The sequence below is a fragment of the Trichomonas vaginalis genome, chromosome I (genome assembly GCF_026262505.1).
Source record: "Trichomonas vaginalis G3 chromosome I, whole genome shotgun sequence".
Classification (NCBI taxonomy): Eukaryota; Parabasalia; order Trichomonadida; family Trichomonadidae; genus Trichomonas; species Trichomonas vaginalis.
The window spans coordinates 3,295,912-3,308,574 of record NC_067203.1 but is presented as its reverse complement, the minus strand read 5'-3'; the positions used below and the strand labels follow the sequence as shown (position 1 = coordinate 3,308,574).

General features: G+C 27.3%; 1 protein-coding gene and 1 pseudogene across 2 annotated transcripts, besides 48 other annotated features; both read right to left on the bottom strand.

Annotated features, from left to right (window-relative positions):
• Window position 1: 1 nt before the first annotated feature.
• Window positions 2-229, bottom strand: TVAGG3_0921310 (protein of unknown function, DUF4106 family; the record flags this gene model as incomplete). The annotated part of the gene is made up of 1 exon (XM_051252240.1): window positions 2-229. The coding sequence occupies one exon, from the start codon at window positions 227-229 to the stop codon at window positions 2-4; it is 228 nt and encodes a 75-aa protein (XP_051077814.1).
• A 138-nt stretch (window positions 230-367) lies between these two features.
• On the bottom strand, window positions 368-1,459 carry TVAGG3_0921300 (annotated as a pseudogene). The gene has a single exon. A coding segment is annotated over exon 1 (1,092 nt).
• Window positions 1,460-3,764: 2,305 nt separating this feature from the next.
• Window positions 3,765-3,812: a mobile genetic element.
• Window positions 3,813-5,415: 1,603 nt separating this feature from the next.
• Window positions 5,416-5,481: a mobile genetic element.
• A 1,160-nt stretch (window positions 5,482-6,641) lies between these two features.
• Window positions 6,642-6,683: a mobile genetic element.
• A 51-nt stretch (window positions 6,684-6,734) lies between these two features.
• Window positions 6,735-6,793: a mobile genetic element.
• Window positions 6,794-6,843: 50 nt separating this feature from the next.
• Window positions 6,844-6,900: a mobile genetic element.
• A 51-nt stretch (window positions 6,901-6,951) lies between these two features.
• Window positions 6,952-7,009: a mobile genetic element.
• A 50-nt stretch (window positions 7,010-7,059) lies between these two features.
• Window positions 7,060-7,118: a mobile genetic element.
• Window positions 7,119-7,169: 51 nt separating this feature from the next.
• Window positions 7,170-7,228: a mobile genetic element.
• A 51-nt stretch (window positions 7,229-7,279) lies between these two features.
• Window positions 7,280-7,337: a mobile genetic element.
• A 52-nt stretch (window positions 7,338-7,389) lies between these two features.
• Window positions 7,390-7,447: a mobile genetic element.
• A 51-nt stretch (window positions 7,448-7,498) lies between these two features.
• Window positions 7,499-7,556: a mobile genetic element.
• A 50-nt stretch (window positions 7,557-7,606) lies between these two features.
• Window positions 7,607-7,665: a mobile genetic element.
• Window positions 7,666-7,715: 50 nt separating this feature from the next.
• Window positions 7,716-7,773: a mobile genetic element.
• Window positions 7,774-7,824: 51 nt separating this feature from the next.
• Window positions 7,825-7,881: a mobile genetic element.
• Window positions 7,882-7,932: 51 nt separating this feature from the next.
• Window positions 7,933-7,991: a mobile genetic element.
• A 51-nt stretch (window positions 7,992-8,042) lies between these two features.
• Window positions 8,043-8,101: a mobile genetic element.
• A 51-nt stretch (window positions 8,102-8,152) lies between these two features.
• Window positions 8,153-8,210: a mobile genetic element.
• A 51-nt stretch (window positions 8,211-8,261) lies between these two features.
• Window positions 8,262-8,319: a mobile genetic element.
• A 51-nt stretch (window positions 8,320-8,370) lies between these two features.
• Window positions 8,371-8,428: a mobile genetic element.
• Window positions 8,429-8,479: 51 nt separating this feature from the next.
• Window positions 8,480-8,538: a mobile genetic element.
• A 51-nt stretch (window positions 8,539-8,589) lies between these two features.
• Window positions 8,590-8,648: a mobile genetic element.
• Window positions 8,649-8,699: 51 nt separating this feature from the next.
• Window positions 8,700-8,758: a mobile genetic element.
• Window positions 8,759-8,809: 51 nt separating this feature from the next.
• Window positions 8,810-8,868: a mobile genetic element.
• Window positions 8,869-8,919: 51 nt separating this feature from the next.
• Window positions 8,920-8,975: a mobile genetic element.
• Window positions 8,976-9,026: 51 nt separating this feature from the next.
• Window positions 9,027-9,084: a mobile genetic element.
• A 51-nt stretch (window positions 9,085-9,135) lies between these two features.
• Window positions 9,136-9,193: a mobile genetic element.
• Window positions 9,194-9,244: 51 nt separating this feature from the next.
• Window positions 9,245-9,303: a mobile genetic element.
• Window positions 9,304-9,354: 51 nt separating this feature from the next.
• Window positions 9,355-9,411: a mobile genetic element.
• A 51-nt stretch (window positions 9,412-9,462) lies between these two features.
• Window positions 9,463-9,521: a mobile genetic element.
• Window positions 9,522-9,572: 51 nt separating this feature from the next.
• Window positions 9,573-9,630: a mobile genetic element.
• A 53-nt stretch (window positions 9,631-9,683) lies between these two features.
• Window positions 9,684-9,741: a mobile genetic element.
• A 51-nt stretch (window positions 9,742-9,792) lies between these two features.
• Window positions 9,793-9,851: a mobile genetic element.
• Window positions 9,852-9,902: 51 nt separating this feature from the next.
• Window positions 9,903-9,961: a mobile genetic element.
• Window positions 9,962-10,012: 51 nt separating this feature from the next.
• Window positions 10,013-10,071: a mobile genetic element.
• Window positions 10,072-10,122: 51 nt separating this feature from the next.
• Window positions 10,123-10,180: a mobile genetic element.
• Window positions 10,181-10,231: 51 nt separating this feature from the next.
• Window positions 10,232-10,290: a mobile genetic element.
• Window positions 10,291-10,341: 51 nt separating this feature from the next.
• Window positions 10,342-10,398: a mobile genetic element.
• Window positions 10,399-10,452: 54 nt separating this feature from the next.
• Window positions 10,453-10,506: a mobile genetic element.
• A 50-nt stretch (window positions 10,507-10,556) lies between these two features.
• Window positions 10,557-10,614: a mobile genetic element.
• Window positions 10,615-10,665: 51 nt separating this feature from the next.
• Window positions 10,666-10,723: a mobile genetic element.
• A 51-nt stretch (window positions 10,724-10,774) lies between these two features.
• Window positions 10,775-10,832: a mobile genetic element.
• Window positions 10,833-10,883: 51 nt separating this feature from the next.
• Window positions 10,884-10,945: a mobile genetic element.
• Window positions 10,946-10,997: 52 nt separating this feature from the next.
• Window positions 10,998-11,054: a mobile genetic element.
• Window positions 11,055-11,105: 51 nt separating this feature from the next.
• Window positions 11,106-11,164: a mobile genetic element.
• Window positions 11,165-11,215: 51 nt separating this feature from the next.
• Window positions 11,216-11,274: a mobile genetic element.
• A 51-nt stretch (window positions 11,275-11,325) lies between these two features.
• Window positions 11,326-11,383: a mobile genetic element.
• A 51-nt stretch (window positions 11,384-11,434) lies between these two features.
• Window positions 11,435-11,492: a mobile genetic element.
• Window positions 11,493-11,543: 51 nt separating this feature from the next.
• Window positions 11,544-11,602: a mobile genetic element.
• Between the last annotated feature and the right edge of the window lie 1,061 nt (window positions 11,603-12,663).

Here is a 12,663-nt window from a genome sequence, read left to right as displayed (position 1 = left end):
TTTAAGAATTCTTGGTTTCCTTGTTCTCTACTTCTTTTGTGTCTTTGCTCTGTTTGTGGTTGTTGTGCAGAGTTTTGAACTGTTGGTTGTTGTGCTGGTTGTGGTTGTTGTTGTGCAGGGTTTTGAACTGTTGGTTGTTGTGCTGGATTTTGAACTGTTGGTTGTTGTGCTGGATTTTGAACTGTTGGTTGTTGTGTTGGTTTTGGTGCATGCCTGTGTCTGTGTCCATGTGACGATGTAAATGTTTTAGGTAGTCCGGGTGCAGGTGCTTCTCTTGGAGGGTTTGGTGGTATATAAGTTCCACCAGCTGGCACATATGTTCCATCTGCAGCATAATGTCCTACCTGACTTTTCGTTTTTAAGAAAGCATTTACTAGGTCTGTTTTGGTCTGTTGTAACTCTTTTTCTTGACTTTCCACAACAGTTGCTCTAACGGCGTCATAGGCACTTTGAACTGCCTGTCTCGTTGCTGCATCTGTTATTTTCGTCATATTTTGTGCTACTTCTCTTAACTCGTTGTCGAAACCTTCAGACTTCAGTTTCTTTCCAGATGAGAAGTCGTTCACTAGTTTCACCTTACTATGAAGAGCTTCGAAGGCATTCTTAAAGTCAGCATTCATTAAAGCTTCATTTGAACTGTCTTCATCCGCTTGTATTTTTGTCCTTATTGACCCTATAAGTTGGGCTGCTTTAGCGTTGGCTTGGGCATCTAACCAGTCATTATTAGCTTTTATATATTCTGCACTTTTCATTGCCTTTTGCATGGCTGCGTCGTTATTTTTACTTTCTTGTGCTAAGTTTTCATACTGTACGGTTGGTTTTGCAACTGTAAAAGTTTTTCTGCTTTACATTTGCTTCAACTTCTTTTTTATACTCATCGCTATCCATATATGTCTTCAGGGCTTTTTGTTTTATCTCTTCATCTTTCAGTACTTTATATTGAGTAGTATGTTTTTCAAATTTATAACATCTTGTTCCATTTTTGCTACTTCTGCTGCTTTTCTGACACTTTTTCGCATATTCCTCTGTACTTAGTTCTTTCAGTTGTTCTTCTTTCTTCTTTTTCTCTACGTTTAACTCATTGAGTTTCTTTGTGTGTCTGTCATATTCTAGTTTCTTTCGTTTTCACTTATTTGTTTCTGTATGTCTATGTTTGACTTTTTGACATCTGTTATTTGATTTTGAGTGAACTCAAATTCATTTGACTTTGAGGGTTATAAGCTGTTCCGTCTGCAGCTCCACCATAGCCTGCCATTTTCGCTAAAAGTGCCGCTCTTAAACCCCCACTCTGTGCACCAATAACTTGGTTTAAAAGCATAGGGTTGCTTGACATTTGTTGCAACATAGTGGGGTCATTCATCATTTGTTGTTGCAACTGTTGTTGTGGTGTCAGTTTTACTATTGGATGTTTCAATGCTCTCTTCCTCTTACGTATATTCTTACGTAGCTTACGTGGCATTTTAAGTGAAGTTAAAAAGCGGTTTTTGACAGATGTTTATATGACACTTTTTGTTCAGCACAAAAAACTACTCGGTCAAAGTGTTGTCAGTTTTGTAAAATAACCGTCCTATCTCATTCTATAAGGGGGAAAGGCTTCTCAAAGTCCAGTCAACTTGGTATTGAAAATCCCATGTGTTATAGAACGGCGGGTCCACTATAAAGAAAACATTTTCCTTGTCTTTATATTTTTCATACAACTCTGTCCAATGACATCTCACAAACTCTATACCCTCAATATATTTTCTATGTCCTCTTTGAAAACATTTGTATAGTTAAGATATAAAACTTTTGACATAAGTGTTTCAATGTCATGAACTCTTCTAGCACCACTATATAATAATCTAGCAGATATACTATCCCAGTCTATATATTCTGCTTTTTTCAAAACCTCTCTCACAATATTTTTCTTATCTAATGGTATACGTTCCATCTTACCTATAGGTATCTTTTCTTTTAACTCTTTCAATATGTTGTTTGTGTCTGGAATATGTTTGAGACGGTCCATATAGTTGTCGAAGTCATTGCATATAATCTTTGAGTCTGGGAATATTGTATGACATAAATGGGATATATAGAAACTTCCACCGAACAAATCTACAAATGTTAGACCATTCGTAGTTTCTTAAGTTCTCTCAATATAATATCTTTACATCTACTCTTATTTCCAAAGAACGGTAACGGTGGTTTTGTAAAATTCATTTATATATAATAATAAAAATGTTTTTACCCGAAAAGTGACAGAAAAGTGACAAAGCATGAAAACATATATAATTTGTGAAAAGTGAAACAAAAAGTGACATTTTTAAAAGTGACATCATTAATATGATGTAAATAACAACGGTTTTGGTTTTGTCACCGGCTGGTCGGCTGGGGTTCGGTCCTCCTCTTGGGTCTTGGGCAAAATTTCTTAGGGGCTAGAAGGCGCAACGCGCCTGGAAGCCCCACTTACCTGACCTATATATAGCATTGATAGCTTATATAATCATGGTTTATTCCATATTAACATATTTTTTCAGTTAAATTTGTTAATAATATCATGTAACAAATTAATTCAAGATTAGAATGTCTACAAAATGCTAACAAATAAGAACAAAATACGATTTCTCGACTTAAATTTTAATATGGAGTAGTTTTTCGTTTAAATCTAATTAAAAATGAATAAAAACTTATCTTGTACTATTTTCATTCAAAGATTTTAATAATGTAAATCATGCATTTTCATAATTCAGTACAGTTCTTTTTAGAATTAAAGTTGATGAGGATGATATTTGTGATTTAAAATAATTTGTTAATGTTCACCTTTTATTCATCACCTTGTGGTATGCCCTAAAGCAATAGCATTATCAATTCTGCTGAATTGATCAACTCAAAATTCCAAAAAAAATTCAAAATTTCAAAAATGAAATTAAACAATTTGAATTTTCACATGAAAAAATCAATTTCAAAAAAATTTGGAAAATCAAAGTATTTGATAATTAGTTAAATAATCAATTTACATCGTTTTTAATCATAAAAAACAACTAATTTTTGATTTTGATATCATATTTGATAAATACTCATTCCAGAGTTGACGTAATGTATTAATTATTGTTAGAGATATTGCTTTCGCAGCAAAATTCTTATTTCATGAAAGAAAAAAAAAATGATTTTATTCCAACAAAAACAAGTAAACAGATGAATGGAAACGTACTATATTTTCATAAATGTAGTAATCAGCGTGTCAGCTTTTGTTTATCATGTTCGAGTCAAAATGTATTAACTTGTAATAAGAAATATTCGAAGATTATATGAAGTATTGAGCATTCTTTGTAGAAATATTTGTAATTCATTACTAACATATATAATAAAGTTGTTTTTTTTCCTTATTGCAATAATTTTGTCTGATTTTAATAACTTTTCATGTATACGAGTTGTGTGAATATGCATCATAATATGCGTAAATATACTTATTTGCGACGAATAATGTGGTTGCATAATGGAGGTGCTAAATTTTGATTTTTAATATGGGGCTTTGGTATGTATAATCATGTTCTTATCTCAACGTAGGAGTATTGGTGCAATATGATTAAAATTTACGAGGTTGATCTTAAATTGAATAATTCTGGAGTATAAATCACAATGCAGCTAATTCTATGTTAAAGATAGATACAGATTGTAGTAATCAATTAGGGAGTACAAATTCATTCTTTCATTTCTGTCGTATTGAGCAGAAAGGAAGAGATCATAACCCTAGGAAAAAAAGCCCAAATTTGTCACTTTTCATAGTACGTTAAACTCAATTCGCTCGGCGAATGCCGAGCACACGTACTCATCATTCAACATAATATTCTCATTCTTTGGTTATTATAGTGCCAGACAACACAAGATTTCAAAGAATTACTTGAGTTTTCAATTAATCTTAATCCGATTTTAGATTTATCGAGAACTCCATCATCACAATCACATACTTCAGTGCGGTAACTACAATTATCCATATACAGAAGGAAGTTCTTTTCGAACAACTCATTTGGAGTCTGTTTTGGAAAGAACTTCTTTCTGTCCGACTTAATTTCATAGTTCCTGATCAACCAAAAGACAGAAACCACACACTATCTACTTAGGAAAGGAGTTCTTTCTAAATCTTCCTTAAATTGAGATTTTACGAGAGATAACCCTTCTATTGCACTTAAAAATGAACATTTTGATATCTTTAGTATCACACATGGTCATATATAGTATTTCATCTACATGAATACATTCATCTTTCGAAGTCTCTCATTAAATGGGAGGCTTCGAAAGATGAATCGTTTTATTCATACAACTTTAAATCTCGAACACATTTAGAGAGTGAGTATATCATTTTATTCTTGTTTTGAGTTTATTCTGATTCAAAATTGCAGTGAAAACAGAAGTTCACACATCATATCTGAATGTGAGCTCATCTATACTTATACGATCTCAATACCTCCACTCTAAGCATAAGAGGTGAAGTTATATAAAAATTATCAGATGCGTTGAAGTCTCAAAAGTATTGCCTGAATGCTTGTTTCATATTTGTCCAAGTAGTTTCAATGAATAAATGTATTGTTTTTTATAATTTCGATTTATTTTTAGAAAATATTCAATATAAACCTTTATTGTGTTATTTACATCTCATAAATTCTCTGTCTAAATCATATAAAAGCGCGTTTTACCCCTATGAATCAAGAAATTCATTCAATATTCATGGTATATTTATTAAATTTATACGATTTACTAATAATCAATATTATATCCTCATAAATAGCAATATATTTTGGTAATCTATGATAATCATATACAATATTTGAAATCAAATTTTCATTAGTTTAGGTTCCTTGTTAATAGTAAACCATTATATTTATTACTAATAATAAAATCTATGTGTCGTATTGAAATTCAATAAAATTACTTATTCGGTCCAAAAAAAACAAATTAGATAAAATTTTTCTTTTTTTATGTAATTTTTGTTTTTCATTTTTCTCAAGATCCTAAGTTATGTTCTAACTTTTGACATCATATCCTATCATGCTAGGCTATATATTATAGCATATCCAAAAGGCAAGGAAATCTATCAGAGAAGCCTTTTTGACCTATCGTTGCCCTACCTCTTCGTTCTATTCACGATTAATTTGAATTAGATAAGGCGTGTAATTCAAAGGTTTACATTTGTAAATAAAAGTCTGTTTTCTCACTCATATGTTTGAGGTTGATCTTCTCAATTTTTCTTCCATCTTAAGGTACCAAGGGACATTGCTTATATGATAGCATTATATGATCTTCATAAAAATATTCAATTACCATAGAATTTTAAATTATTCCCCATTTTGCGGCTAGTATGACTTTTTCTCAACTTTTTGATAAAACAATTTCCTTACTCTCACCTCACAAGTTTACTCATTTAACGACTTATCTTTTGGCATCGGGATTGATCGGGAAATTGGGATCAACTCATTCAATTTTATCCAGATTCATCGGGATAGATTTCAATACTTTACGGATCAGAATGATTTTAGGTGAAGTGAAAATTTAAAAAATTCATATCTTTCTTTATATTTGTTTCTAAGGGTATTCATTTATATAGCATTGAAGTATATATTATTAGCTATCATTACATATCGGTCAAGTTTGATTTGGACTTAGGATGTGTAATGCGAATGCAAATTATTATTTTTTAATAAATTAAAATAGCCCAACTTGTAGTATAGTCTCTAGCAATGTACCTGTCACACTATGGTAGGCTTTAAACTTGATTTTAAAGAACAAGCCAAATAATCAGATTTTAAATAATGAGAATTTAATGTAGTGAACACTTATTTAAGTTCGTGAATGAATCTATATCCTTTAGTAAAATACAATTGAATAGGTTTACACTCAAAATATATGAGTTTTTATCTTCTAGATATTTTATCGATTTCAAAATTAAAGTCAAAATCGATGTTATAGTGTTTATAATAATTGGGATTTGTCTGATTGCATTATGACATTATTAGAATGTTTGAAATCGATTTCTTAAATTTCAAAATAATCATATGTATCAAAAATTTAACATGTGGTAAGATTGTTATATGATTATTTTTTCGGCTAATGATATGTAAACTAGTAACAGCATGTAGAATGAATAAGAATAAAAAGAAAATGAGAAATTATTTAGTAAAAATTGAATAAGAAAAAACTGAGAAGTATTCAAAAAAATAATGAATTATAAAATATTAGTTTTATATAGTATATTAATATTTCACAATTTTATTTATGAATGTGTTTGAAATGAATTGAGAAGATTTTATAGGAAATGTATTTATGAAAATTGCAGAATGAGATTATTATAAAGAGTTAACAATAGGTAATATAAAAAGATGGTGAAAGATGAAATAAGATATTTGATGAAGAAGAAAATAATAAAGAAATAAAAAAGATAAAGATTAAAAAAATAAATTTATGATAAAAAGAAAGTGGTGGTTAAATGTAATGTACTGTGAAGTTGCGTTTAGAAATATTGAGAAAGGTGAAAGATAAAAGAATATGAAATTAATTGAAAATAAAATAGTAAAATTAAGTAGGGAAGGCATTGTTTGCTTTAATATTTATAGAGGTAAAAGAGTATTGATATAAGGTAGAGATATAATTTAAGATTTGAACTCAGAATGTCTTATTGAAAAACAGATTTGTCTGATCACAAGCACTTAAGACTTTTATAACAATAGAAATGTGTTTATGATATTGAAATAGTCAAATTACAATTTTTTTTTCTAAGATGTCTTATTGAAAAACAGATTTGTCTGATCACAAGCACTTAAGACTTTTATAACAATAGAAATGTGTTATGATATTGAAATAGTCAAATTACAATTTTTTTTCTAAGATGTCTTATTGAAAACAGATTTGTCTGATCACAAGCACTTAAGACTTTTATAACAATAGAAATGTGTTTATGATATTGAAATAGTCAAATTACAATTTTTTTTCTAAGATGTCTTATTGAAAAACAGATTTGTCTGATCACAAGCACTTAAGACTTTATAACAATAGAAATGTGTTTATGATATTGAAATAGTCAAATTACAATTTTTTTTCTAAGATGTCTTATTGAAAAAACAGATTTGTCTGATCACAAGCACTTAAGACTTTTATAACAATAGAAATGTGTTTATGATATTGAAATAGTCAAATTACAATTTTTTTTTCTAAGATGTCTTATTGAAAAACAGATTTGTCTGATCACAAGCACTTAAGACTTTTATAACAATAGAAATGTGTTTATGATATTGAAATAGTCAAATTACAATTTTTTTTCTAAGATGTCTTATTGAAAAACAGATTTGTCTGATCACAAGCACTTAAGACTTTTATAACAATAGAAATGTGTTTATGATATTGAAAATAGTCAAATTACAATTTTTTTTCTAAGATGTCTTATTGAAAAACAGATTTGTCTGATCACAAGCACTTAAGACTTTTATAACAATAGAAATGTGTTTATGATATTGAAATAGTCAAATTACAATTTTTTTTCTAAGATGTCTTATTGAAAAACAGATTTGTCTGATCACAAGCACTTAAGACTTTTATAACAATAGAAATTGTTTATGATATTGAAATAGTCAAATTACAATTTTTTTTTCTAAGATGTCTTATTGAAAAACAGATTTGTCTGATCACAAGCACTTAAGACTTTTATAACAATAGAAATGTGTTATGATATTGAAATAGTCAAATTACAATTTTTTTTCTAAGATGTCTTATTGAAAAACAGATTTGTCTGATCACAAGCACTTAAGACTTTTATAACAATAGAAATGTGTTTATGATATTGAAATAGTCAAATTACAATTTTTTTTTAAGATGTCTTATTGAAAAACAGATTTGTCTGATCACAAGCACTTAAGACTTTTATAACAATAGAAATGTGTTTATGATATTGAAATAGTCAAATTACAATTTTTTTTTCTAAGATGTCTTATTGAAAAACAGATTTGTCTGATCACAAGCACTTAAGACTTTTATAACAATAGAAATGTGTTTATGATATTGAAATAGTCAAATTACAATTTTTTTTTCTAAGATGTCTTATTGAAAAACAGATTTGTCTGATCACAAGCACTTAAGACTTTTATAACAATAGAAATGTGTTTATGATATTGAAATAGTCAAATTACAATTTTTTTTCTAAGATGTCTTATTGAAAAACAGATTTGTCTGATCACAAGCACTTAAGACTTTTATAACAATAGAAATGTGTTTATGATATTGAAATAGTCAAATTACAATTTTTTTTCTAAGATGTCTTATTGAAAAACAGATTTGTCTGATCACAAGCACTTAAGACTTTTATAACAATAGAAATGTGTTTATGATATTGAAATAGTCAAATTACAATTTTTTTTCTAAGATGTCTTATTGAAAAACAGATTTGTCTGATCACAAGCACTTAAGACTTTTATAACAATAGAAATGTGTTTATGATATTGAAATAGTCAAATTACAATTTTTTTTTCTAAGATGTCTTATTGAAAAACAGATTTGTCTGATCACAAGCACTTAAGACTTTTATAACAATAGAAATGTGTTTATGATATTGAAATAGTCAAATTACAATTTTTTTTTCTAAGATGTCTTATTGAAAAACAGATTTGTCTGATCACAAGCACTTAAGACTTTTATAACAATAGAAATGTGTTTATGATATTGAAATAGTCAAATTACAATTTTTTTTTCTAAGATGTCTTATTGAAAAACAGATTTGTCTGATCACAAGCACTTAAGACTTTTATAACAATAGAAATGTGTTTATGATATTGAAATAGTCAAATTACAATTTTTTTTTCTAAGATGTCTTATTGAAAAACAGATTTGTCTGATCACAAGCACTTAAGACTTTTATAACAATAGAAATGTGTTTATGATATTGAAATAGTCAAATTACAATTTTTTTTAAGATGTCTTATTGAAAAACAGATTTGTCTGATCACAAGCACTTAAGACTTTTATAACAATAGAAATGTGTTTATGATATTGAAATAGTCAAATTACAATTTTTTTTCTAAGATGTCTTATTGAAAAACAGATTTGTCTGATCACAAGCACTTAAGACTTTTATAACAATAGAAATGTGTTTATGATATTGAAATAGTCAAATTACAATTTTTTTTCTAAGATGTCTTATTGAAAAACAGATTTGTCTGATCACAAGCACTTAAGACTTTTATAACAATAGAAATGTGTTTATGATATTGAAATAGTCAAATTACAATTTTTTTTTCTAAGATGTCTTATTGAAAAACAGATTTGTCTGATCACAAGCACTTAAGACTTTTATAACAATAGAAATGTGTTTATGATATTGAAATAGTCAAATTACAATTTTTTTTTAAGATGTCTTATTGAAAAACAGATTTGTCTGATCACAAGCACTTAAGACTTTTATAACAATAGAAATGTGTTTATGATATTGAAATAGTCAAATTACAATTTTTTTTTCTAAGATGTCTTATTGAAAAACAGATTTGTCTGATCACAAGCACTTAAGACTTTTATAACAATAGAAATGTGTTTATGATATTGAAATAGTCAAATTACAATTTTTTTTCTAAGATGTCTTATTGAAAAACAGATTTGTCTGATCACAAGCACTTAAGACTTTTATAACAATAGAAATGTGTTTATATGATATTGAAATAGTCAAATTACAATTTTTTTTCTAAGATGTCTTATTGAAAAACAGATTTGTCTGATCACAAGCACTTAAGACTTTTATAACAATAGAAATGTGTTTATGATATTGAAATAGTCAAATTACAATTTTTTTTTCTAAGATGTCTTATTGAAAAACAGATTTGTCTGATCACAAGCACTTAAGACTTTTATAACAATAGAAATGTGTTTATGATATTGAAATAGTCAAATTACAATTTTTTTTTCTAAGATGTCTTATTGAAAAACAGATTTGTCTGATCACAAGCACTTAAGACTTTTATAACAATAGAAATGTGTTTATGATATTGAAATAGTCAAATTACAATTTTTTTTTCTAAGATGTCTTATTGAAAAACAGATTTGTCTGATCACAAGCACTTAAGACTTTTATAACAATAGAAATGTGTTTATGATATTGAAATAGTCAAATTACAATTTTTTTTCTAAGATGTCTTATTGAAAAACAGATTTGTCTGATCACAAGCACTTAAGACTTTTATAACAATAGAAATGTGTTTATGATATTGAAATAGTCAAATTACAATTTTTTTTTCTAAGATGTCTTATTGAAAAACAGATTTGTCTGATCACAAGCACTTAAGACTTTTATAACAATAGAAATGTGTTTATGATATTGAAATAGTCAAATTACAATTTTTTTTTCTAAGATGTCTTATTGAAAAAGATTTGTCTGATCACAAGCACTTAAGACTTTTATAACAATAGAAATGTGTTTATGATATTGAAATAGTCAAATTACAATTTTTTTCTAAGATGTCTTATTGAAAAACAGATTTGTCTGATCACAAGCACTTAAGACTTTTATAACAATAGAAATGTGTTTATGATATTGAAATAGTCAAATTAATTTTTTTTCTAAGATGTCTTATTGAAAAAACAGATTTGTCTGATCACAAGCACTTAAGACTTTTATAACAATAGAAATGTGTTTATGATATTGAAATAGTCAAATTACATTTTTTTTTCTAAGATGTCTTATTGAAAAACAGATTTGTCTGATCACAAGCACTTAAGACTTTTATAACAATAGAAATGTGTTTATGATATTGAAATAGTCAAATTACAATTTTTTTTTCTAAGATGTCTTATTGAAAAACAGTTTGTCTGATCACAAGCACTTAAGACTTTTATAACAATAGAAATGTGTTTATGATATTGAAATAGTCAAATTACAATTTTTTTTCTAACTGTATGTGCTAATTGAAAACAGATTTGTCTGATCACAAAGCACTTAAGACTTTATATACAATAGAAAATGTGTTTATGATATTGAAATAGTCAAATTAAATTTTTTTTCTAAGATGTCTTATTGAAAAACAGATTTGTCTGATCACAAGCACTTAAGACTTTTATAACAATAGAAATGTGTTTATGATATTGAAATAGTCAAATTACAATTTTTTTTTCTAAGATGTCTTATTGAAAAACAGATTTGTCTGATCACAAGCACTTAAGACTTTTATAACAATAGAAATGTGTTTATGATATTGAAATAGTCAAATTACAATTTTTTTTTCTAAGATGTCTTATTGAAAAACAGATTTGTCTGATCACAAGCACTTAAGACTTTTATAACAATAGAAATGTGTTTATGATATTGAAATAGTCAAATTACAATTTTTTTTCTAAGATGTCTTATTGAAAAACAGATTTGTCTGATCACAAGCACTTAAGACTTTTATAACAATAGAAATGTGTTTATGATATTGAAATAGTCAAATTACAATTTTTTTTCTAAGATGTCTTATTGAAAAACAGATTTGTCTGATCACAAGCACTTAAGACTTTTATAACAATAGAAATGTGTTTATGATATTGAAATAGTCAAATTACAATTTTTTTTTCTAAGATGTCTTATTGAAAAACAGATTTGTCTGATCACAAGCACTTATCAAGTTCCTCATTCTTTATATGATTTATTTCCACTCAAATATTTATTCATATTAAAAAATTATATCATTATAATTTGCTTATTTCATCTTCATTGCTGTAATTTTTAATCTTTCAATTAGTTCTTTTGGTACGTATTCTAAATATTCTTCTTTTGTATCTAAAATTGTTTTGATAACGAATTCTAATCTTTCGTTTTGCAAACTTTCGTCTGTAAAGTAAATCTTGATTGAAATCTCGAGTATCTTGTTTACAAAACGATGGATACTTAATGTGTGCATTGAAACTGAGAATTTATTGGAAATTCTGAATAAAAGTAATTTATTTGTTACTTGAGATGGCTCAAAGTTTTCCAAAACGTATTGCAGAATATCGCTTTTCCAAATACAATTCGTGAGTATTAGATTAGCTAACAAATCTGCATTTGTATTTCCAAATTCCGCGAAAAGGCGCTCTAAAATAACCGTTTTGTAATCTTACCTGAGAATCGTATAACCAATTAAATGAATTTTCTTTGATATTGCCTGTTTGTTTGAAAATATTTCTTGTATTGATTTTTCATTTTCAATTAGTAATTTGTCACATTCTCTCGTAAACATATTGTAAATATTAATAACGTTTTCTTCATTGTAACTTGTCTCATCACTAAGATTTGAAATAACGTTTATAAAAATTTCCGCAGCTCTTGATGGAAGCAAAAACTCCCTGTGTGTATTTAGAAATGATAATAGTATTTCGGATATCACGCAATTTTTTGGTATTTCGTTAATAATTAGATTTATTATTTTGAATTTGTCTGATTCTTCTTTTATTTGTGAATTAAACGATTGAATTATTCCATTCTGAATATTACTGTCAAATTTGTAGAATAAATTAAACGAAAAGTTATTAAGAAATGAGGAATTTATAAATTCGTCTAGAATTCTTTGATCATTGCACAAAAATCCAATGAATTCGAATTCATTATCGGTTTGAATATAACTTGATGGTAAATTATTAAAAAATTGAAGATATGAAAACTGATTGCATATATGAAATAAGACCTCAGCAGTTTGATCTTCT